This window comes from Vulpes lagopus, chromosome 8 (assembly GCF_018345385.1).
Source record: "Vulpes lagopus strain Blue_001 chromosome 8, ASM1834538v1, whole genome shotgun sequence".
Lineage (NCBI taxonomy): Eukaryota > Metazoa > Chordata > Mammalia > Carnivora > Canidae > Vulpes > Vulpes lagopus.
In genome coordinates, this window is record NC_054831.1 from 113,636,039 (window position 1) to 113,662,405 (window position 26,367).

At 36.7% G+C, this 26,367-nt stretch overlaps 1 protein-coding gene across 7 annotated transcripts in view; it reads right to left on the reverse strand.

Moving 5' to 3' along the window:
• CYLD (CYLD lysine 63 deubiquitinase) overlaps nucleotides 1-26,367 on the reverse strand; it is a 72,348-nt gene that overhangs the window by 12,081 nt on the left and 33,900 nt on the right. For 5 of the 7 annotated variants that reach the window (XM_041766192.1, XM_041766193.1, XM_041766196.1 and 2 more), the window contains 9 exons: nucleotides 19,525-19,533; nucleotides 18,479-18,577; nucleotides 16,781-16,897; nucleotides 9,529-9,908; nucleotides 8,436-8,601; nucleotides 7,396-7,537; nucleotides 6,008-6,130; nucleotides 3,778-3,869; nucleotides 2,802-2,868 (listed from right to left, as the gene is read on the reverse strand). In XM_041766192.1, the coding sequence (XP_041622126.1) occupies nucleotides 2,802-2,868; nucleotides 3,778-3,869; nucleotides 6,008-6,130; nucleotides 7,396-7,537; nucleotides 8,436-8,601; nucleotides 9,529-9,908; nucleotides 16,781-16,897; nucleotides 18,479-18,577; nucleotides 19,525-19,533 (1,195 nt within the window). The remainder of the gene's footprint in view (nucleotides 1-2,801; nucleotides 2,869-3,777; nucleotides 3,870-6,007; nucleotides 6,131-7,395; nucleotides 7,538-8,435; nucleotides 8,602-9,528; nucleotides 9,909-16,780; nucleotides 16,898-18,478; nucleotides 18,578-19,524; nucleotides 19,534-26,367) is intronic. The other 2 variants (XM_041766194.1, XM_041766195.1) reach the window with 2 other exon arrangements.

The window sequence follows — 26,367 nt, forward strand, 5'->3', positions numbered from 1 at the left end:
ATAAGCAATTCTCTCTTCAGCTCTACATACTAGATCTAGTGATGCTCCCTCTCCCAGCTGTACAGCATATACATGGAGATAGACCTTTTTAACTTCTATTTCTGGGAATTCAATTTTTGTTTACTCTATTTAGTCTGTTATCAAATCTCATTTATCCTCCTAGGTGGCTAGTCCTTTGTCTCATCAGTCCTGTAAGACTTCAGTGCAGTCTCTCAGACTGTTCCACTATTTCAGAGTTTACGGTACTCCTCCTCCTAGTTTTTATATCAGCAGACTCTCTGAGAGAGCAAGGCTCATGCAGGTGAAGAATGACACTTGAAAAAGTTAACGTTTGAAGTATCTTTTTATATCTTCTTGTAATCTTTAAACCAGCAATTCCCCATATGAAGAGGCTGCTGAAAGGGTTGGGGAGCAGTGACCCCTTCAAGGGGTGGCAGAAATTCCGAGAACTTCCCAGGGCCCTCTCCAAAACCCACAAGACCTACAAGCACTGAGATGCACTCCTACATCTGTCCAGCCCTCCTCACTCCCTGAGAATCACAGCTGTTTTCATCCTATGTTATTACTGGGAGTCTAGGACATCGCCAAGGGTTGTTGGGCTACAAAAAAAAAAAAAAGAAGAAGAAGAAGAAGAAGAAGAAAATTTTTTTAATCATCTGAAATTTATCTCTTCCAGAGGAAATACAAAAGTGACTCTTTTCTCCCAAATTGCCTGTTAGATTTCCTACAACATGTATTAAACACAGCTTTCTTTCCTCATTTGTGTCTGAGAGTTGACTTATAAGATACTGAGATTCTATTTTTGAGCTTTCTATTCAAGTCTGTTGATCCACTTTTATACAGTATCACACTGTTTAATGTCTATAGCTTTGCCTTATAGCTTATAATAGAACTCTTTTTTAAAAAAACCTTCAAACTTCAATGTTTTCACCCATTTCATCCTATAAAGAACTCTAAAATCACTTTACAGAGTTCAAAAAAAAGTTAGGATCTTGCTTACATGTAAGTAATCCTATAAAATATTAACATCTTTAAGTAATTTACTGTTCTTACCTGGAACACAATCTTTCTCACTAATTAATCAAATCGCCTTTGGAGCTCTGCACAAATTTTTAAAAAACACATCTCAATAAAATGTATTTCTTGGCATTTTATACTGTCATGAAGTATGAAAGCATCCCTTTTACATATTTGTTAGAAGGTATATAGAAATGCTAGTGATTTCTCCATGATTACTTTCTATGTGGTCAATTTATAAATTCTTGTGTAATCCCAGTAGTTTCTGAAGAATTTGCCAGGATTTTCTAGGTATACATACAGCTATCATCATCTTTGAACAGAGAATAAGTATGTATTCTTGATGTTTATGTATCATGTCTTATTTCATTAGTTAGAACATCTAAAACAATATCAAACTGTAATTGTGGTACTCTCCTCCGTTCCCTTCCTTCTATCTGTCAATTCAACGCTAGCATCACACCTCACTTATGACACAAGATAATAAGAATATTTGTCTTTAATAGCTCTTAGGAAAGCAAACAGTAAATTGGCAAGATTTCGAATAGAGAAACCCAAGTGTAAAGTGTAAAGGGGTCCAGCATTTAGACTGTAAACATTTAACTACCTGAAAAGTTCATCCATTTAGAATATCTCCCTAAGAACTTGAGTGCATTAGATTCGAGACTTTCATTTAAGATGGGGGAGAAAAAAAAGGCTAATCACAAAACTGGGGAAAAAAAAGCTAATGTGAGGCTAAATGATTCTCTGAGTGATGGATCATCAAAAACGGTGTTCTCGGGCAGCCCTGGTGGTGCAGCGGTTGGGCACCGCCTGCAGCCTGGGGTGTGATCCTGGGGACCCGGGATCGAGTCCCACATCGGGGTCCCTGCATGGAGCCTGCTTCTTCCTCTGCCTGTGTCTCTGCCTCTCTCTCTCTGTGTCTATGAATAAATGAATAAAATCTTAAAAAAAAAAAAAGAAAGAAAACAGTGTTCTCAAGGTATTTAATTGGGTTGGAATAAGATTCTCTCTCTTTTTTTAAAAGATTAATCTATTCATTTGAAAGAGAGAGAGTGCACACACGAGCAGAGGGATGGACAGAGGAACAGAATCTCAGGCAGACTCCCTGCTGAGCAGACAGCCCAATATGGGACTTGACCCCAAGACCTTGACATGAGCCAAAATCAAGAGCTGTATGCTCAACTAACTGAGCCACCCAAGCACCCATAGAATAAGATTCTCTTACTCTTTAATATCCCTTGGAAGCTTTCATTAATTAAATATAAGAATATTTATGTACATTTTTATAAGAAAATGATTTGCAATAATATTTACAACTAGGGTTAAAATTAAAAGCACAAATTTACACCAGATTCAGTGTTCCAGTTAAGTATAATACCCTAGCGAGGACAATGATTAAATTAATCATGTAATTAAATAGCTTAATTAATTTGCATTGTAGAAACCTAGCACATTTTTTTCTTTTTTTTTAGATTTTTTAAAAAATTTATTTGAGAAACAGTGAGAGAAAAGAGAGAAGCGTGTGCACACACAAGCAAAGGGAGGTGCATAGGGAGAGGCAGAAGCAGACTCTCTGCTGAGCAGGACTATGGGATCATGACCTGAGCTGACGGCAGACCCTTAACTGACTGAGCCACCCAGGCCCTGGAACCTAGCATATTAAGATTCCTAAACAAATACAATATTATGTAATCACTAAAGACATCTTTCTATCCAATGATGGTAGAGGATATGAAGATTGCCTATTTTTCCCAATGCTTCTGTAACAATTTAAAAGTTACCTTATTTTCAACAATGGTTCTACCCTTAAAATTTGATGAAATAGGATATTCAAGAATTCTTCAGGATCTAGGAGAAAATTGAAAAGTAAGTCACAGACAAAATTTTTAAATCATTCTATTTTTTAAATTTATAATAGTTACGTTCTTATTCTGAATTCACTTTCATAACTGACACTTTTTCAATTAAAAGCATAGTTCTCAAGTTTTCCTGCCTAATGAAAACCATAGTTATGATAATGTTATGATAAAGGACAGTCCAATTTTGTTATAACTTAACTGTTTTTGAAAAGATATAGTAATTCATGTATAATGAAGTAATTCCAATTTCTTCTGAGGGGGTTAAGTAGAATAAAATTGGAAATAAAACCTTGTTTTATCCTGTTTTTGAATAATTAGCAAGTCTCTAAACATCATTACTGGTTATGATATGCTGCTAGCATGTTCAGAGTCAGGAGCTGAATCTCTGAGTAAATCCAGTAGCTAAGAATAGATTAAAATATGATCTCTGATCATAAACTTAATTCTAATTGCCCATGTTAGCTCCCTTTATAACTGGAAAGCTAACTGGAAAATGGGGGATGGACCCAATGCAACCCTTCACCCCTAGAAGGAAAACAATGCCAAATACCACTGCTGGAAGAAAGACAAAAATTATTTATTCACTTAATGTACTACTACCAGACAGCTTCTTAAAGGGGTTCATTTTCCCACATATCACTCACTTTTAGAAAAGATAAAGCATTTACAAAAAGGGGACAAAACTGTCCATCACATAGAAACTAATATTGCACTGTATGTTAACTAACTGGAATTTAAATGAAAACTTTAAAAAAAGGACTTAAAAAATTGTACGTCACACAGAAAGGAATTTCTAGCTTAAAATAAACCCCCCCAAACTACACAGACACACATTTCTAATAATTTCACATATGTTTTCAAGTTATTTTTAATGCATATCCTATAAATTAGGAGCCACCTTTTTCTTCAGAGGTAAATCCTGATGCAGCCTCAACTTTTTCAAGTATTTTCCTCAGTTTCATAATCTTTGTTGCACACACATATCCATATCTACATTAGCAAAAAACAATTAATTAATACTGGCATATATATTACATTAGTATAACACATTTTGATAATCACAGAATTCTTATATAATCCCAACATGTCATATGTAAATTAATAGGCTAGCCAATCATTTTGAAAATCACAGTTATAGGCTGCTTCCTGAGGTTTGCAAATTAAAGACCTAGCATCAGAATTACCCTAGACACTACATCAAAGTAATAGCTGTCATATACTAATCTAAGAGAAAGCATTTTTAAATTACATTTTAAATTACATTTTAAATTACAATGACTAGTCTTCTGATTCTATATGCTTAAGAAATTATTTACTTAGGAAAAAAACTTTGAGAACAAGTCATTTTAATACTAAAGGAGGAAAAAAATTGCCAAAGGGAATGCTAAAGAGCCTTGATAAGAAACTGAAAATGGAAAAGGTACAATCAAAACAGTCATCACGTATATGATATTGTCTCTCATCTTTGAATACAGGACACATTCAGTACATTCCACAGTGATCCCTGACAAAATTCTAAAGCTAAAAATGCCTTTGGAAGAAACATGAGAAGTCCACGCAGGTTTAACAAGAGCAAGTCAAAAATAGCTAATCTAATATCCATTTTGTATATTGACTATTCATTCGCCCATCAACTCTCTGCAACCAACATACACTGAGCATCCACCACTTACACAGTAATCTAACCTGTCAGCCACTGGGAATACAAAAATGAATTAGGTGGTAAAACAGGGTCTCTGCCTTTGAGGAGTTTGAGACAGAGAAAACAGAGGTTTCAGTACCAAATAAAACCAGTCAGCTTTAATAGATAGGAATGCTGCAGACACAGAGAATCTTGATCACAGGGTATCCGCCAAGGTCCTTGTTGTGGACAGGACAACAGCCCGGTTAATCGTGATTCTTAACTGGTTGGACAACAGTATCCAAATAATGTCTATTAATGGTCTGATGGTATTTGGGAAGGAAGAAGGACGTGGTCACATGGCCTAGAGTTTTGAATTTGATCTATCTTGTCCATTTTTAATTACTTGGAGGAAGAAATGGACAGTAAATTTAAAAATCTGCATCAGATAAAATAACTGATGTCAAAATCAAGACTCAATTATCTTATGGGGTGAAAACTCAAGTCATTTTCATCATTACAGAATGTAAAGAAAAGATATAAGGAGGGAGACTTATTTGCTTATAATTGACTTTCCTAGCCATGTGATACAGTAGGCCATTATGCATGCCCTTTATTGTTCAATCTTCTGCATTCTGTCATCAAAAGTTCACATCAAACTATTTTAATCATTAAATAAGAAAAGGGTCTCAAGATTTAAATGAGTACAGACTTAATGTGGACTTTAAATTGCATAGTTTGCTCTCTATATTCCTGAGTGAACAGATTTCTTTCATAGTCTAGGGACCTAACTCTTCATAGTTTAAATTTTAAACTGCGATATTATCCCACATTCACTACTACCACTTATGAAATGTCTTTACTAGAGATCTCGTAACTTAACCTTGTATCATCACAAATCACTTCTTCGTGACCAAAGAACAACATATTTGTAATTCATAAACTAAGACATGATCAAAATACCATTTTTAAAGGAATGTGCAGGGAGGCCTAACTATATTCCTTTAACCAAGAAATGTGTTAATAAAATATATTTCATCTGTTTCTAATACAAGACTATTAAATACTAGCTATTCTACAAATTAAAATTTTCTTTTGCTTTTTTTTTTTCAGATAAAATTAAGTTTCAGAAGCCAAACTCCGCAATTAGACCAGAGAGCATGACCGTTGTTAGGGATACTGCTAGAATGAACTATCATAGAAAATAAGAGTACCTTGCACTTTTTATCAACTTTTCTAAACCTGCTGCAATCACTAAATTGGACAATACCAAAATGGTTTCATCATTTTATGGCATACACTATATACTACACCTTAACCAGATTTAATAAATTAAATAAGTAAAGGCAGTAAAGGTTAAAAAGTTACGGCAGTAAAGGTTCAGTCATCCTACTTCATCAAGAGAACAATTTTTCACCCATGAAAACAGGTATAAGTTAATTACTACCTCGAAAAACCATAAATAGGACATATCTAAAGGCAAAATAATGATAGATCTTCTACTTACATTCGCAGAGGATTAACAATTTCTGTCCTCAGTAGCTCCTGAGTTTCACTATAATATCCTACATCATTCTTTTCTTTAGGTCTAAGTAACACAGTGTCCAGAACAGAACTAAAAGCAAACAAGCTGTAAAATAAAAGGAATATTTTTCCTCATGCTGTACGCATATTACAGACACTAAACAGAATACTAAAAAAATACCAAACAGATACTAAAACGATACTTTCTGGAAACAGAAGACTAAAAAGAATGAGAAGAGAAAAAACACAAAGTCTGCAGAACAAGGAACATACAAACGCATGCTTTCTGCTAACACAGGTACCAGAGACACCCCTCTTAAGGTTCCCATGGTTCAATCATCAGGGTCTAGAGCTCCTTCAAGATGAAAAGACCAATACTGAGAAAGCAAACTCCAGATTGACAGTGTTCAAGGATAAAAATAAGCCTTGAGTATATCAAGAGAACTTCTTTGCAAAAGCTGAAAAGGGGCCTACAAATCTGAGTCAAAGTACAAGCAGACAGCAGAGGAGGAAGTTTGAAACTACTTCCCAATGCAGACACAGGACACAATATAAAACCCACTCTAGATATCATACTTCTCTCTCCCCACACCCCTTTACAGAGATGGAAATTTCTTTAAATGCCAAAGTCACTTGTGAAGGACTAACACTGGTGACTTGCTGGGATCAAAGACCAAGGAATTTTGGCTAATACAAATTTTTATCAGGAAATCTACAAAGTCTCATATCAGTTCAGTAGGGCTTGTTTTTGTACACACACCTAAGAGATGTACAGTATCCTGCCAAAAAGAATGGCCCACCATTTTTATTCTTCTCCCCACTTTTAAAATTTGAACACCCCATTAACTTCCTAATTCTTACAACGTGACTGTATAGAGCTGGCTAGTTACACTCAACTGGCAGCGTATGTGGCTTGATCTCAATGTAAAGCCTCTTGCCATGTTAAGTCATTCAACTTTGGAATAAACTACATATACAACGGCAATTATTTTCTATTGAAAATAATTCTTTAAAACTAATTCATTCAATCCATGATTTCCCAGACACCCTCAAAACATCTGCCCCCCATAACACTATCACTGTTACTCCTTACTCACCACATTACTTTTGTATTAATTTTTTGGATATGAGCACATGAGACCGACCATGTTCAAAAGCTTCCAAAGGCTATAATGAAATGTAAATCTCCCTTTCTTTCTTGTTCCCCAGCTACCCAGTTTCTTTATTCAAAGGCAATTAGCAATTTCTTTCATGCACATGCAACAGGCACACACACGGATGCTCATACAGAACTATATGAACATACAGAACATACTATATATTCTCTGCCCCCACAGAACTATAGTCCTATTGCATTTATTTGAAACTTACCAGAATAAGGTTGAGTCTAAGTAACAAGAATTGTAATGCCCCTGGATACCCTTCTTCTTTCCAATCATTATCTCTAAACCTTCTTTTTCCATTTTGGGTGGGGTATTTTCTTCCACTACTTCACTCAAGTAGCCGCCAAATGCTGCAAACATAAAAATGAAAATGCTAAGTTCCCTTTTTAATTATTACAATATGTATTCCCATGTATTTCATCATTTTAAAATACATTTTTGTATTCTGAGGTAAAACTTGTTTCATGACTTAAAACTAAGTTAAAACTAGGTTTGGGTTCACTGCTCTTCAGCTTGGTTTGTAAAAATGTTCATTTCAACCTCACTCCCTCCACCATTTAAAAAAGACGTTAGAGTATTAAGTAATGTATAAAAAGAATCTGCCAAGTTAAAATACTTTGTTCCCCAAATATTTTATTTGTCTGAGATGTTTCATCTTTAAGTCAGAAAACAAAAAATTCCACAATACTACTTCAACTGTAATGAAAAAATATTTTCCATAAAGATGGCTTTCCTGTTGATAGTCACTTAACTGTCAAAATGCTTCACAACTACTACCCAAAACTGGAAAGAGACAACTTCAAGAAACTGTTACCCGTTATGAATGTTGAGGGGACCTGTCCTCTATCAATCAATCTAGGACTACATCATATAATAATGCTGATTTTGTAAGATATGCTTATTGGTGTACTTAATCCTTCAAGAGAGGGTAGTCCGTGCCCAAGGAAGGCCCCATTTCAATTTTTACCTCTGTGTTTTTAAAAATTAAATGTTAGTGGCCAATAAGAAGGGAAAAAAGTAAGTCTCACTATTTTTCACTTTCCAAATCTCATTTTTTTCCTGCCTGATACTTTGTCCAAAAGTCCCCTCTTGGGACAACTGTAACTTTCTTGTTACTAAGTAGCAATTTTTGCTGATTGACTGGCCAATGAACATCCAGGAAAAATACATTTTAATGTATGTTACTGCCGCCTACTGCAGAATGGCCTGAGATCAGAAGCAGGTGAGTAAATGAAAGGTGTCCCATACCTAGAGAGTTGCAGCGCTCGATCTGATTGGAAACCGGCTGCAGAGATGCAAACCTGGAGTCTGGCCTGCAGCTCTTCAGTTTAACAAACAGTGCCTTCTTCAGGGCACAGGTGAAGTATCGGGTGCCCCTGAAGGTTCCATCTGTACAGCCTGCACACTCATCTTCCTGAAAAAGAAATGCTTCAGGATGTGCTATTCTGCACCATGCACCTGAGTACACAAGGAATGGAGGTTTCTATTCCATGGCTCACTCTTTCTCAGAATTCCCTCATCATGTTCGTCCCAAGAACTCCATCAGGAAAGAGGGGATCAACTAACCAGTGCTTCAGTTCACAACTTATCATTTAAGAGATTAATTCTTTAATCCAGCCTGAAGTCCTCAATGTATTTTCTTCCAGAATGTAGGCTTATGCCTTCCCTGATTAACGGGCTCTCCTGCACCATTTCCACAAGTACTGAAAACTAAGGGGCACGGGTGATTTATTTAACAACCTCCCCCTTCCCCAAAAGTAGCCTTTGCTAGCATACAAATGAATTTTTTTTTCATACAAATGAATTTTTTTTTCATACAAATGAATTTTTAAGAAATATATTTTATAAGTAAAAGTTAATTGTACTCAAATTATGCTCTCCAGATCATGAAAGGCCAAACGATATGCTTTCCCAATCTCCAAAGGGAAAATTTTTCCCTCTAAAAAGATCTCAAAAAAATCTCTAAAAATGGCAATTAATCTTAAAACCGATGAAATAAGTATTAGAACTGACTGATGGAGAGAGATTGAGGAAGAAAAAGACAGCCAATAATAGATTTGTTTTCCTTACTGTATTCTGTTGAATATAATGAGCCTAAACACAGTGGCCTAAAAATCTGTTTCCATTACTTGAACATAGATCAATTATCATGGGGAACAAGTGGGTCAGCTGCTTCAGGGGTGGCAAAGAAGCCAGATGACATGGTAATAACATTTTTCTCTAGTGATGCCTTTTTTGACAAATAAAACATTTTGACCAAAAAAAAGCATAAAAGGGGGGAAAAAACTACACAAAACTCCAGATAGAGAAGAATTGCGATTTTTAAGTCAAATTAAATTACCAGTTCCAGTCCAGCTAGCACTTCATTGAGTCCTGGTGGCTGACCGATCCAACGGATTACCCCATAGAAAGGGGGATTCTCTTTAACTTCAGCCAGAGAGCCCACTTCCAGACCATGTGAGTTCCCAGAAGTCATGGCCAAGGGGGGACTCTCCTGGACAGGTGCATTGTTTAGCTCTCCCATCACGGACTGAACTGACAGAGAGAGTGGACTGTGGCCAATACTTCCATTGGTATTGGGCATCTTTGTCAAACTGAACGGTAAAGAGTGAAATCTGTTTTCGGTGGATAATGAGTTCATAGAAGGAGGTTGCAGTGGTGGTGAAGCGTGTCCAAAGTCTGGAGATATCTCTGTAAGCGATTTTGCAGGGTCTTCAGCAACTATAAAAAAATTATCCTTATTTAGAGAAATGTATTCAAGAATATTAAATACATCCACATCTCTGAGAATTAATATACACATCTAGACCAGCTGTCCATTTGACTTTAGGATTCTTGTAAGCATTGCACACTTAATCTCTCCAAAGCAGTAATCTACATTCTCCTCCCACCTCCAGATTTTTCTACATCAGTAAATAGCACCCAACTGCTCAAACCAAAAAAACTATTATTGATTAGTATTAAATAGGAGATACTTTTTGTCCAAAATACAATAGTTAGAAAACAATACAAATAAAAATACCAAAAGATTTAGAAAGACACTTCTAAATAACTAAAGAATCAAAACAGAAATGATTACGTAAATTTATTTATTTGGGAGAGAGACAGAGAGAGAGTACAAACAGGGGGAAGGGAGAGAGGGAGAAGGAGACTCCCTGCTGAGCAGGGAGCCCAATGTGGGGCTCAATCCCAGGATCCTGGGATCATGGCCTGAGCTTAACCGACTAAACCATCCAGGTGCTCCAATGATGTAAATTTTTAAAATAAAAAAAGAGAGAAATAAAGAAGCAACAAATGTTTGTGGAACAGTACTTACAAAGGAAATTTATAGATGTAATAGTTTATTTTAGGAAAGAACATTAAAGAACTCAAAATACAACTGAGGAAGTTAGAACAGAGTAACCTCCCAAAAAGCAGTCAAGAGGAAAGAATAAATGCAAAACAGAAACTAATGAAAGAGAAGATAAACACAGTAAAGAGGATCAAAACCAGAATAAATTTACAAAAGCAGAAAATAATTTAAAAGAAAATACACACACAAAAAGAGAACCAAAGCCAAAATTTATTTCCTTAAGATAATGAAAACAGATGCCAGGCAGGCACTGCAGATCAGTGGGGAAAGAATGAACTTTTCAATAAATAATATTGAGATAATCAGTTATCAGTACTTCAAAAAAAATTAAATTGGACTTGTACTGCATGCTCCATACAAAAATCACTTTCAGGTGGCTTAAAGACAAATGTGAAAGGTAAAACCATAAACTTCTGGAAGACAATATAGAAGAATGTTCTTTATGATTTTAGGGCAGAGAGAAATTTCTTGAACATAAGTATATAAGCCGTAAAGGAAAAGATATCGAATATGACCACATTAAAATGGAGCTACTTATTCATTAAAAGGCACCTTCAGCAAGAGTGAAAACATGAGCTGAACAAATAGCAAACACTTATATATATCTGACAAAGGATTAAAATTGGACAAAAGGTTATAAATCAATACAAAAAAGATGAAAAAAAAAACTAGGAAAGATGAATAAAGGGCTTGAAAAGGCAACTCAGAAGAAGATACCCAAATAATCAACACATCAGTGAAAAGATTCTTGCCCGCACAAGTGGATAAAAGAAGTCAAAAGCAACGTGAGATACCATTTCAAAAGTTCAAGGTTTTAGAACATTAAATAATGGTGAGGATGAAGAGCAAATGATACCCTCACACAATGTTGATGGGAGTATAAACTGGTACAACTACTCTGGGAACGTGTAGCATGATTCAGTAAAGGAAAGATGTCCATATGACATGACCCAGTAAATGCATTCCTAGGTATACAGCCTAGACACGTAAGAATGTTAATAGCAGGGCTGTTAATAATGGCAGGAAAATAAGAATTCAAATGTCCATCGGTGGTTGATTAGAGAGGTATATTATGGTATATTTAGACAGTAATGGAATGAAACAGAATGGAACACTATAGAGCAATGAAAACAAATAAATTATAATCTATTACTAGTGTGGTGAATCTCTAGAACATAACACTGAGGGGATATCACAAAATACATAGAATCTGATTCTTTTATATGAAGCTCAGAAACATGCACAACTAACAGTATACTGTTTAAATAAACAAACTCAAAAGACTATCATGAAAACCAAGAGAATGATGAACAGTAAATTAAAGGTGACAGAAGCTCAGAGGAGAGCATGAAGGAAAGGGTTCTAGGAAGCAGCACCAAGGGAATTTCAAAGGTAATAATAATGATTTTTTCTTCAAGTGAGTCGTGACTATACGGGTGTTTGCTGTGCTTTGTACCTTATTGTTCTATATACTTCATCCATTTAAAATTCTTTGGAAGTGATATTTAATATAGGGATTTTAAGTTATTCTTTTCTTTCTGAAACACTCAACTCCTCAAGCCCAAAACCCAAATCTGTAAAGCATTGGGTTCTATCTCCAAAACATATTTCAAATCCATCCTCTCTTCTTCACCTCTATTATCTCCCTAATTCAAGCCACCATTGTCTTTCACCCTATAACCAGTGTCTCTCCTGGTCTGTCCCCCCTTGTCCCTCTCCAAACTAATCACCATACAACTCTGAGAGATCTTTTTAAAATTAAAGATTTTACATGATCTTATATCACTCCCCTATTTAAAAACTTCCAATGGTTTCCCAGAGTTTTTATGATAAATACTACATTTCTCACTGATATCAACAAAGTCCTAGATGACCTAGCTCCCACCTACCGATCCAAATTCATTTCCACACCTATTTTCCTTGCTCACCATGCTGTAGCCACTCTGGCCTACTTTCCTTTCCTCAAATACTCTTTCTTGCTTCAGGTCTTTGCTTTTCCTCTCTCCTCTGCCTTGAATGCTCTTCCTACTTCTTTCCCCGACAGGTTCATTCACATCATCCAGATCTCAACCCAAATACCCTTCCCTCAAAGGGACTTCTCCAAAACACTATGGTAGCTGGCTCCCCACCGGTTGCTTCATTTCCTTCACTGCATGTGTCACAATCAATTATTACCTTGTCTATCTATATATTTACTATCTGTCATACCAACCAGAACATAAGCAAGAGGAGGAATTCGGTAGGCTTTTTCATGTTTTTTCATGAGGCTTCACAGGTGAATCTGCAGCACTTGGTATAGCCACTAACACAAGAAAATACTCAAGGTTTAAGAAAAAAAGTGAATACGTGAATCAAATGTTGTAGGGAAAAAAAGCTTTTTAAATATATCAATGAGGGGATCCCTAGGTGGCGCAGTGGTTTAGCGCCTGCCTTTGGCCCAGAGCGCGATCCTGGATACCCGGGATCGAATCCCACGTCGGGCTCCCCGTGCATGGAGGCTGCTTCTCCCTCTGCCTGTATCTCTGCCTCTCTCTCTCTTTCTCTCTCTCTCTGTGACTATCATAAATAAATAAAAATAAAAAATAAAAAATAAAAAATATATCAATGAAATTATAGAAAAGAAATGTTCTTTCACACTGAAATTTAATTTAATTTAAAGATGAAGGCCTACTCCATATAGATCTCATGACTTTATAGATCTCATTTAGGACCCACATACTTATAAACACTTAGTATACAACATCAGACTAGAACCAAGACCTTAAAAATATTCTACTACTACAGAAACTGTATGAAAGTAAAGTTATTGCCTAAACTTGAAGAATTAATGTCACCTAGATTATGACAAACCCTCGGTATTACTAGTTTCCTTTCCTTAGAAAGAAAGCAGTTCATAGGAAAAGGATTCACAAAGCTACCAGTAACAACTGGGGGACAGAGTGGGGCTGCCCCACAGCCACTGTGGATGGTTGCCTGCCAAGATACTTGAGAGAGCTGGTAACTGCTAACATATGGGCCAAATCTTTTTTTTTTTTTTAATTTATTTATTTATGATAGTCACAGAGAGAGAAAGAGAGAGAGAGAGAGAGAGAGAGGCAGAGACACAGGCAGAGGGAGAAGTAGGCTCCATGCTCCGGGAGCCCGATATGGGATTCAATCCCGGGTCTCCAGGATCGCGCCCTGGGCCAAAGGCAGGAGCCAAACCGCTGCGCCACCCAGGGATCCCTATGGGCCAAATCTTAACACTACTAGCCTACTGGGAGACAGAATCTCCTGAAGAAGCACCATTTAAGGAAGCTTCCTGCTCTACGGCTAGGAAGAATTCTTGGGGATAAGGCCCTGTCTACCCTCACAACATCCTACCCAAGCAGAAACGAAGGTACAAGAAGACAAAATCAGAGATCTCACTCAAATCATTTCCCATGAGTATCTAAGCCCAAGTGATGAAACAGTAGACTTGGACATTGGTGTATGTATAATATACATTTGTGTGTATATAACCTAAATAATCCAGGCAATAGCTAAAAAGTCACTATAGAGTCCTACAGTTCCTGTAACTTCTTATTTAGATTTAATTTGCACACAATTACTAAATGTACTCCATGCCAAGCCCTGTGCGAAGCACTTGGAACTCCAGTCTGGCAGAGGAAACAGGCGACAAACAATTATGATGGCACCTCACCTAACCAAGGAGAGGCAGGAAAGGCTTCCAGGAGAAAATAATACCCAAGCTGAGATTGAACAGATGGATACAAGTAAGCCTAAGCACGGAGTGGGAGGAACAGGAAGAAGGACTTCCAGGCAAGAGGTACAACAGGCGCCAAGAAAAGAGAAAGTATGGCACGTTCCAAAATGGCCCCGCTCCAAGCATGGCTAGAGCAGGGATGCAGGACAAATGACAGAGACAAGTAGGAAGTCATGCCATAAAAGGGTCCAACAAGCTAAAGTAAGGAATATGGATTTTTATGTTCAAGGGCTAGGAGAAAATTAATAGACATAAAGCAAAGGAGAGACACAAGCAGATACATCTGCAGAAAAATCAACCAGAAAGTAATGTGAAGAGAAACACAGTGTAGTGATCAAAAGCGTCAGCTCTGGCGTCAAGCAGACTTGGGTTGAAACACTGGTACCACTACAACTAGCTGTGTGGCCTTGGGCAAGGTATCTAACCACTGTAACAAAAGAAAAAGCAAAAATATCTACCTCACAAAATTGGTATGAGGACAAAGTAATGCATACAAAGCATGTAACACCATGTCTAGTGTATACAGTAAGTCATCAAGAAACGTCAACTTCAGTGATGATGGTAGTGATGATAAGGATGATGGTGATGACAGTTATTCAGAATAAATTCAGAAGGAAAAAGGGTGAAGCAGATGAACCAGCTAAAAGGCCATTATATTAACTAGACAGCAATAACAGATCTGAACTAAGGCAGGGCTTACATAAATGAAGAATATGAGAAAGATTCTAGTGATTCTGAAGAGGAGAAGCTCCAGGAAACTTGGTGACAAGTGGATGTGACTAATGAGAGAGACAAGTCCAAGATGAAACCCAAACTTCCATTTTTGGCAACCAAACTCATGTCTCCATTTCCTCACTCCACAGAAGCATAACCAACCGAGGTCATTGATAGCTTCCTTTGGCTAAATCCAGCGGGTACCTGTATGGTCTTCCTCTTACTTCCCCTCCCAGGAGCATTCAATACTGCTGTCCACTAGCTCCTTGGCTTCTTGACCCAACAACCTGCTGGTTTTCCTCAGCTCCTTCCAGTGGCTTTTTCTCTGTCTCCTCTGTCTCCCAGCCATTAAATTCCTTGGGACTCAGTCTCATTCTCACACTCACCCCCCACCACTCTCTATTCGGGCCATAGTATTCACAGGACTTTAATCACCAGATATGTGGGGGCAACTTGCATATTTACTTCTCTAGCTCTTAACTCTTCTAAGCTCTGGACCTACATATCCAACTATCTACTTGACTCCAGATCAACTCTGGATATTTAAGAGGTCCCTGGAGCTCAACATTGTCAAAATCAAATTCATTACCTTCCTCTACAATTGCTGAAGTCTGCAAGCCAGAAAACCAGGAGTATCATCAATGCCTCTTTCTTTCTCAGCTCTCACTTTCAGCCTGAGTCTTATCAATTCACTTCCTAAAGATGTCCGACACCATCCACTTCCCCCCATCCCTTCCCCAACAAGCCTCGCCCTAGCTGCTATAATCTATTTCTGAGCCCTGCAACAACCTTCAATGGTGCCCTCATACCATGGTCCCTGTTTCAAGCCACTGTCCCCCATGCAGCCAGAATGATTTTCAAAAGGCAAACTTGGTCATGTCACCCCTTGCTGAAAATCCTTCAGTGGCTTTCCATTCCCTTTAAATAGGGCACACCAGGCTCCACATGCCCTGGCCCTGTAAGCCTTTCTCATAAAATGTTATGCTTCTCTCTTTGTTCTAGCTACTCTGGATCTTTTTAGTCCTTGGCAAACACAGGTTCCATTTTTCCACAAGACCTTTACGTATGCTATTCCCTCTGCCGAAAAGGTTCTTTGTCCCTTTTCACTGTGTTATTCTACGCTCCTCTGGAAAACTGAAACTGTGCTGCTTCCTCAGAGAAACATCCTTGAGCCCCTGTAAGTAAAATCCACCTTTAATACACTTTAATGGCATCATGTGACTTCACTGCACTCATCCTGATTGCAATTCTCTGTTCTGTCATGGTCTGATTAATGTTTGCTTTAATAACTTGATCGTAAATTCAGAATGGGCAAGGACCATGTCTATTTTTCACTCACCATCGTAACCCCTGTGCCTAGAAGACTGTCTGGCACATAGTAAGCACTCAATAAATATTTACTGAAGAGATGAACAAAGAAAATAAACAGAAGAAAAAGATGTTCCTAAACCAAGGAAAAGCAAAAAAGGAGTGTTTAAAGAGGTAAGAAAGACCCAGACAGGAAAGACTTTAAATGATTCAACTGATTTGAGAGATCTACCCTAAAGATCAGCTAAGAGAAGAAAACGAGCTACTAATACATTTTCTGAATGTTATCTTAATCTCACAGGCAGTGCAGTTCTAATTGTATACAATATTTTAGTTCAGCTACATTACTAAAAAAATGGCATACTCATTTTGTTTCCAAAAATTAGATATTCTGGTGAAAAGCCTTTTTTCTTTTTTTTCCTGATGAGTTAAAGGGAGAGGATCATTATAAAGAACACTAAAATTATAGATTACCTTCATCAATGTACCATGTGTTTTTTGATTTGGATTGTGGTTGTGAGTCAACAGAAGATCCATTTAAAGTATAAAATAATTCAGATCTGTTTCTATTTCCAGGGTCTGAGGTAGATCCTATGAATCAAGAAAAGTTCCTTTTAAAAATAAAGTCAATATGGTGTGAAAGCTTTTCCCTAAGAGAAATTAACATGCATACAGTGTTAACAATTGCTTAAGAAAGCAACACATGTATAAAACACGATGTATTTTATTAGCGTTTTCAACCACTTTGGCAACGTCCAAAAAATAGATAACCATTTCGGCAATGTGAAAAAATTCTTCCACCCAAGAATCAATATAGGAAAGGAACAGGAGGAAGTTAAAAGTCTGTTAAAAAGAAAAAGAAAAGTCTGCTGTTGTTTTTTTAAAAGACAAACAGCTTTTAAAAATTATTTCATCTATTATGACTTATTTCCAAATGTTCAACATCAGCATTCCCCAATTTCATGTGATGAACCTGTTGGCTCCCAAATTTAACCTGTTATTTTAAAATAGTTCCTTTCAGAAGAGGGTAATCTTCAAATGTTGTATGCATAAATCAGTGCACAAATTAAGTTTAAAAAATTTAAAGAGTTTGGAATTCTTGGTCATCAAATTTCTTGCTTCGTTTCATGTCTTTTAAAACATGAAGCAATATTATTTTTTTTACATTAGACTTATTAAAGTAAGAAAGAGTTAGTGTAGCCCTGTCACAGACATTTCTAGACCTTACCCTGCCTCAGTACTTAAGAAGACACAATGTAGGTGAGAACAGGGGGTTTCTAGAACCCATACAAAATCTGATTTATTTTTCCAATTTAAAATAGATAGTTCTATATTTTATGCTTATAACTAGGATCTGCTACAACACAAGTAATGTACATGTCTTCAGAAAATCTGTAAGCTATTTATATTTAAGTGAGAATAACAAGTGTGAGCTACCCTATCTAGATCCATAAGTTAACATAAAACATAACTTTTACTTGTGTATCCTATTTAATCCTAAATATCCCAGGGTCCAGTGTCACATAAACTACTTCTTAAAATACAATTTTCTTTAAAACGAGCCAAAGTAGTTTTGTTCACCAGATAACTGAGGAAAAAATATCCTGCTCCTAACCCACATCTGAGTTAACAAACATTCTTACAGCTTTTTAAATGAGCTGTTTAGCTTGTATAACTACCATCCGTTAAAACTATGAAATATGTAGAAGCTAAAGAAAAAAAGCTAAGAACTCCACATGCATTGTGAGGGAGTTTCTGGAAGAGAGAGAGAATTTTTTGCTTAGCAGTTTGGAATTTATCTTGTGCCATATTTTGCTAGCAAAATCCACATAATTACTCTCTATATACTTAACCCTCTATAGCATTACCCAGATACAATTCTTTTGCACAATTGCAACTCTAAACTTTACATACAAATGTTGCAATTCGGGGGGAGGGGGTCCAAAAACCAGCTGATACAAACCAACAAAAGACACAGGTCCTTACAGAAAACTTTTCATCAACTGCAAACGGTTGGGAACTCTTTGACTTAAGTCAGAGCACCTATAAAGAATTTTAAGTAAAATACTAGAACTGTATGGAAGAAGAGAGCCTACATCTACATTAAGGAGTAAAGCCTATCAACCTTCTTTCAGTGCTATGGCAAATCTCATATCATATACTGACCCATACCTGTGGCCTTTGGTTTATTATGACTGGAGGAACCTTTGTCCCCAACACCTCTTGACATAAAGGCAAGTTTGGGAGGCCTCCTTTCCTGTGTCACGCTATCTGAAACAGTAAACATATTTTTTAAGGATAAAAGCAAATTCTTATAGAAGAGAAACAAGTGAGCAAACAAGGACAACAACAACCAAAAAAAACCTCTTTCCTACAAAAAAGCAGCATTTTCATAGTAGATTTATGAATTTTTAAAGGTCAACACAAGGATTGAGAGTATACCAGAAAAAAAAAAATCAATGCTGTACTTTAAAATGTAATTTCTACAAGAAAATACAACCCGAATACAATTCAGCTAAGTATTTTAACTTCTTGAAAATTTAATCACTTTTAGTCAGCATTATTTGATGTGTTAAAACACTACAGAGAATACTCTACTCAGCCTTTTGCAAGAGTTTCCCAATTGGTATCCCGAGAACACCCAGGGGGTTATAAGTGTTCTACACTCATATTTCCAGAAGATGCTGAGATAGACAAAGGTACACAAATTTCTTTACTGCATAATACCAGATCCTTTAATATGCTAATGTGCATTATGAACCTCTCAAAGAGGGATATAGTAAACTTATTTTATAATATTTTTTGTCCCACTCTTCTAAGCATCTCAGATTAATGTATTTCATGGAACACAGTCTGGAAAAAAATCTATTTAGAAATATGTAGCAGTTTTTAAAAATCATGTAAGTTAAGAATAACACTGACGAGTATACAAACGTACACATATAAACAGGAAAAATGCAGAGAACTATGCATAGATTAATGAAGGAGTAATATTTCTGAAGAAAACACTCAAATCTTCTTTTTGGAATACAGGTATAATAAATTTGGCAGAGTTGTTTTTAAGATACAGACCACTCTCAACCTTAAAGGCCAGCAATTTTTATAAGATATTCACAAATACTGATCAAGCAAATGTGGAAAGTCAATCTGGAATGTTTTTCCCCTGGAAATTTTAACAACACATCTATAAAGTCCAACATGACACTCAGAAATCATACCTGATAAAGCTGTGTATCAGCAAAAACGATAGCACCCACAGTGGATTTTTGAGAACAGAAGGAAAAAAATAGGAAAATTTTTACATTTTAAACACAAGGAAAAGGCTACTTTTTTAGAAAAAGGAAATAATACTGAATTAATTATATATAAATCATGCTTGGTAATGTATATAAATCACAGTTGGAGGGGAAAAAGATGGCAGTGTTAAACTATATCTTAAATGTGTCAGAATATGATCAAATGAAAAATTATTTTAATTAAAAAATTACACTAATTAACCATGATTGCAACCAAGTGATATAATAGTTAAGCTATTTACTAATACTTTAATGATGTTGCTATTCAAGTGTCTCCAGGTATAGATGACAGCTATTGTGGAAGGTAAAATTTTTTAGTCACTGGCAAAAGTTCTCAAATGATAGCATATAAATTCACTAAGGAAAACCAATCCCACTATTAACTGTAACTAGCTACATGTAAGTCCATGTTAAAAAGATATGCACATGCATACTATAGCCTACATATGCGATGCAGTTAGTGGTGATTATAACAAAGGCAGCAAATGGTCTTAACTGAGGCAGCCTAGCAGTACCAGGGGGCCACATGGATAAGCCTCTGGTGACCATTCTGCTGGTGATTAGGGGAGGGCTCCAAAGACTGAGAATGCAGAGAGCAGTGGAGTTGTAAACAGTGGTTATCCTCTGCCAAAGACTTTGAGGGAATGTCAAATGCTAATTTTGCGGAATAGATATTCCTACAGAATTCTATGCAGATGATGGGTCACATGCCACATTTAACTTGCCCTCCAGCAAGGACATATCCATTTTGTTTCTTTGTCACTACTATGTTCAAGATCTAAAACCAAAGCCTTCTACCTTAAATGAATTTTAAAAGATCACCACACCACAAGAAAAGGTTAAGTATGGGAAAGTATAAGTGCTGCCAAAGTGAGAACAGTATGGAATAGTAAACAATTAATACATCCAGCAGATAATTCTGTGAGATTAAAACAATTCTGCTTAAGAGATATTAAGAGATGGCATGTACAAAAATGTGCACAGCAGCCTTATTCAGAATAACCAAAAGCTGAAATAATCCATTCTAGAGCAAAATAAACAAATTGTAATCTTTTCATACAGAATACTACATAGTAATAAGAAAAGAGCAAATGCTGATATACACAACATGGACACTGGCTTGAGTAAAAGAAACCAGATGAAGAGTACCTATTACGTATACAGAGCAGAACTACATTCAAAATGATGAAAGTATATACATATCCCCACCATAGCCAAGATCTGGAAGCAGCCTAAGTGTCTACCAGTGGATGAATGGATAAAGATATGATACACACACACTCACACACACACAGGATTACTCATCATTAAGAAAAAGAATGAGGGGATCCCTGGGTGGCGCAGCGGTTTGGCGCCTGCCTTTGGCCCAGGGCGCGATCCTGGAGACCCGGGATCGAATCCCACGTCAGGCTCCCGGTGCATGGAGCCTGCTTCTCCCTCCGCCTGTGTCTCTGCCTCTCTCTCTCTCTCTGTGACTATCATAAAATAAATTTAAAAAATTAAAAAAAGAAAAAGAAAAAGAATGAAATCTTGCCACATGCAACAACATGAATAGACCTAGAAGGTACTATGCTAAGTTAAATACGTCAGATAGAGAAAGACGAATACTGTATGATTTCACTTATACATAGAACCTAAAAAAACAAGAAATAGACTCCTAGATACAGAGAACAAACTAGCAGTGGCCAAGGGTAGGGGGTGGTAGGTAGACAAAATAGGTAAAAGGGATAAAGAAGTACAAATTTCCAGATGTTAAAAAAAAAAAACTGCAGAGATGTAATGTACAGCATAGAGAATATAGTGAATAATATTAAAATAAATTTGGTGACAGATGGTAACTAGACCTATCATGGCAATCATTATTTTTTGGTAATGTATAAAAAAATCTGAATCACTATCTTATACAACTAAAACTAATATAATATTCTATACCAATTATAATTCAATAAAAATTTATAAAAACAGCAGCTCATTCATCATTCTTGTTAATTTAATAGAAAAACAAAAATATCTTGGAGAATCTTAGGTTGAAAATCATAACAATAAACTAGTGAACAATAACAATTAAACCACAAGAAATGTCTGTGAATTTGAATGAACCATTAAATTAAGAAAAATCACTTAACTGATGTACTGCTTAACATCATCAGCCCCAAAAGCTAATTTAGACCCAAATGAGAGTTTAATATCCACAAAGAAAGCTACTAGAGAAAATATAAGTATACTTGGAGAAACTGACGTATTATAAAAACAGACATCAAACATACTGTACATAGCAACTACACAAAGATCTCAATGAGGGACGACTACTGATCAAAATAAATGTTTTCCTTATATATTAGATCATTTGAAATGAAAATTTGTTGGAAAAACATAGAAGGTCCCTCAGATGACATCAGGGTTGTATACTTATATCTAGTGCCTTCTTTTGGGCTCTATCTCATAGGAGCAGAAGTCCTGTCCATATAAACAACATTCAAGGTGATTCAGACTAGCAATCTCTGTGGAAGGCCACTTAGCATTACGTATCAGAATGTAAAATACACATACCCTTTGACCGGCAACTCTATTACCAGGAAGTTACCTTTTTACAAATATCTTATGATATTTTGTATGAATACGAGCAAAATATATCCCACTTAAATAATTGGATGAGTACAGATGGCATGGTGTTGAGAGAGAGAAACAATCCATGCAAGGACAGAATTAGCATCCAAAATGATCTTAAAATGCTGAAAGACTAGATAGCTCTGATGATATAAGTTTAACAGGGACAAATGCAAAGTCTTGCTGATGCCCTCCAAAACAACCATACAAGCACAGAATCAGAAGCAGAAGTACGCATGAACAAAACTGGAAATTTAAGTCAAGAGTAAGCTCAGTATTTGCTAATTCATTGATTTAAAGATGCATCCATTCATCCATAATACAAGAAAGGCATTACTATGGTGTCTGGCAATATAATTCAGACTGTGAAAGGGCTGTACCCCAAATTTTTTGGTCAATTTTTTTGTCATTGGCAACCATTAGCCCACACATGGTTTACACTATTCCACTTCCCTTAAGATACCCAAGTGTAGAAAAAACATCTTCAACAAACTAGGTCTCATTCAGAGTATCTGGAAATCATGCCACAGGAAAACAGCTAAAATGACACTTTTTAGGATGGAGAACAGAAAATGAACATTACAAAGACACTCAACTCTTAATATTTAAGAGTTGTTATAAGAAAGAGGAACTAGCTGGATTTGTCCTATTTTGATCACTGGCACAGAACTACAATCAATGCATGAAGTTATAGGAAAGTAGATCTAAGCACACATCATATGAGGAGTGACTTTTTCACAATCAGATCTGTCTAAAATGAAATAATCTGATTTCCTTCAGATGACAGTCACTATCAAATGAATACACAGCTCTCTAAGAAGATACGTAAAATAAGATAGGAAGCTATCTTTTAGCTATACTGGGACACCTGCAAACTGATATATATATATATATATGAAGTTATTCACTGAAGCACTGTTTGTAACGCAAAAGTTGAAAACAACTGAAATGCCCATCAGTAGGAGACTGGTTAAAAAAAAGTAGGGAACATTAATAAAATGAAATACAATGTATAATTTAAACAAAAGATTAAGTCTGCAATTCGTATACTAATGTAAAATGCTACCTACGATCTATGATTGTTAACTTACAACAGGTGCAACTTCCACTTCTGGAAAGATAAGTAGACATACCTTTTTCTACTCCTCCTGATAAGTACAACTAAAAATTCTGGACATAAGATACAAAACAAAAATTAGAAGACTAAAAGGTGGAGAGAAGCAGACCAGGTGTGGAGCTCCAGACCTAAGGAACAACATGGTGGAGAATTCCCTGGATTTTCTTCTTGCCTCATATATCCCTCTTAGAGCCTGAAGAAGCCACCAAACTGGAAACACCAATGGATAGACAAAAGAAAGCCCCAACAAGTCAGCTCTCTCTAGTCAAAGGATGAGAAAGAGGAAACCTAGTAAGACAGAAAAAATATTAGATAATAATCACTCATCACTAGCCAAACACCATAGAGAAAAACAGTGGCCCCACCCACTCCAACAAAGGCCAACTAGGGAGCCTTCCACTCATTGAGGGTATTACAAAGTGCTCCAACACACCAGTTGCATGATGTCAGAGGAAGCCAAATCTGGAGCCACCACCTGATAACCAAGCTCTCCCACCCCTATGGTGTCAGTGGAGACCACATGGAGAGCCTAGATTTCCATCTCTGTCTACCTACTGGGGTAGTTCCAGAGGAGGTCTAGTGAAGAGTCATAACTTTCACCATAGCCCAGTAGTGATGAGGCCACTGTCACCCCAGATGTCACTGTAGACCGTGTAGAAAGCCACAATGCAATCCTCTACCCAGCAGGAATGAGGAGCTTCCATCCCATGTATCAACAGAGGCCAAGAAAGGAACAAGTTCTGCCTCCTCCTGGTAATAATGAGGTGGCATGTACCTCCCGCTTCCCTGGCCAGAGCAATGTCAAAGAAAGCTGGCTAAAAGCTAGTAAGACCTAGGGTCTCAAAACATAATACCCAACTGTCCAGGTTTCAAACAAAAGTCACTCATTATACTAACAACCAGGAAAATCCCACGAAGAATTTTAAAATAAATGCCAACACTGAGATGACATGATAGAGAGGTTAGAATTATCTGACAAAGATTTTAAACAGCCATGTAAAAATGCTGGACAAGCAATTACAAACACACTTGGGAAAAAAAATGATAGAACAGAAACCTCATCAAAGAAATAGAAAGTCTCAGCAAAGAAACGGAATATATAAAGAAGAGTGAAATGGAAATCTTAGAACTGAAAAAAAACAACCACTCAAATACAAAGCTCAGTGGATGGGCTCAATAGCAAAATGGAGGAAACACAGGAAATCATGAGTGAACCTGAAGATAAAACAATACAAATTATCCAATAGGAAGACCTCAGAGAAAATAAACTTTAAAAAAAGATAGAAAGAAAGAAACAGAAAAAGAAGAGAGACTCAAGGGACTTGTGGGACTTCACAAAAGATCTAACATTTAGTTCATCAGAATCCTAAAAGGAAAGGAGAAAGAGGGGGCAGGCCTGGAAAAAGTACTCAAAAGAAAGAAAGGCTGAAACTCACCAAATGTGGCAAGAGACATCAATTTACCAACCCAAGAAGCTGAGCAAACATCAAACAGGATAAACCCAAAGCAATTCTATGCCAAGAGACATCATAATTAAACTTTAGAAAGCTTAAAGGCAAAGAGAAACTGAAAGAGACCAGGAAAAAAAAAAGAAAAGTATGGGGGTGGAAAAGCAATTCAAATGAGAGCAGATTCTCATCAGAAATCAGAGAGGCCCAAAGGAAGTAGCACAGTATTTTTCAGGTGCTGAGAGAAAAGAACTCTTGACCCAGAACCTTATAATCAGTGAAAATATCCTTCAGGATTGAAGAGGAAAGCAGGACATTCTCAGTTGAGGGGCAACTAAGATACTTTGTCACCAGCAGATCTAAAGAAAGTTCTCAAAAGAAAAAAATTATCAAAAAATAGGCCCAATACAAATATACCCAACTGATTTTTGACAAAGGTACAAAAGCAATTCAGAAAGAGGTCTTTATCAACAAATGGTGGTGGGACAATTAGACAGACAGACAGACAGAAAAGAAAGAAAGGAAAGAAAGGAAAGGAAAGGGAAAAGAAAGAAAAAAGAAAAAGAAAAAGAAAAAGAAAGAAAGAAAGAGAAAGAAGAAGAAAGAAAGAAAGAAAGAAAGAAAGAAAGAAAGAAAGAAAGAAAGAGAAAGAAAGAAAGAAAGAAAGAAAGAAAGAAAGAAAGAAAGAAAGCAAACACCTGGGTGGCTCAGTCGTTGAGCATCTACCTTTGGCTCAGCTCATGATCCCGGGGTCCTGGGATCAAGTCCTGCATCAGGCTCCACACAGGGAGCCTGCTTCTCCCTCTGCCTATGTCTCTGCCTCTCTGTCTGTCATGAATAAATAAATAAAATCTTTAAAATAAAAAAGAACTTAAATGGACTTAAACACAAAATGAAAAACTATAAAACTTTTAAAAAATGAAAAGAAAGAACAAGAATGTGAAGAAGTCAGAATTCTCATATATTGCTGGTGGGAACAAATGTGTAGCCACTTTGGAAAACAGTCTGGCAGTTCTACAAATGATTAAATATACAGTTACCAAATGACCTAGAAATTCCATTCCTAGGCATAGACCCAAGAGAACTGAAAAGGGTGTCCACATGAAAACTTATAATATGAATGTCCACAGCAGCATTTTTGTAAACAGTCAAAAATTAGAACTACAAATGGCCATCAACTGATGAATGAGTAAATAAAATACAGTTGACCCTTGAATACCAGGAGGGTTTGGGGCACTGACTCCCCCAGCTGAAAATCTGCATAGAACTTCTGACTCCCCCAAAACTTAACTACTAATAGCCTACTGATGACTGGAAGCCAATAACACAGTCAATGTTTTTTTTGTTTTGTTTTGTTTTGTTTTGTTTTGTTTTGTTTTGTTTTTATGATAGTCACACAGAGAGAGAGAGAGAGAGGCAGAGACACAGGCAGAGGGAGAAGCAGGCTCCATGCACCGAGAGCCCGACGTGGGATTCGATCCCGGGTCTCCAGGATCGCGCCCCGGGCCGAAGGCAGGCGCCAAACTGCTGCGCCACCCAGGGATCCCTAACATAGTCAATGTTAACAACTTAATACACCTTTTGTATGTTATA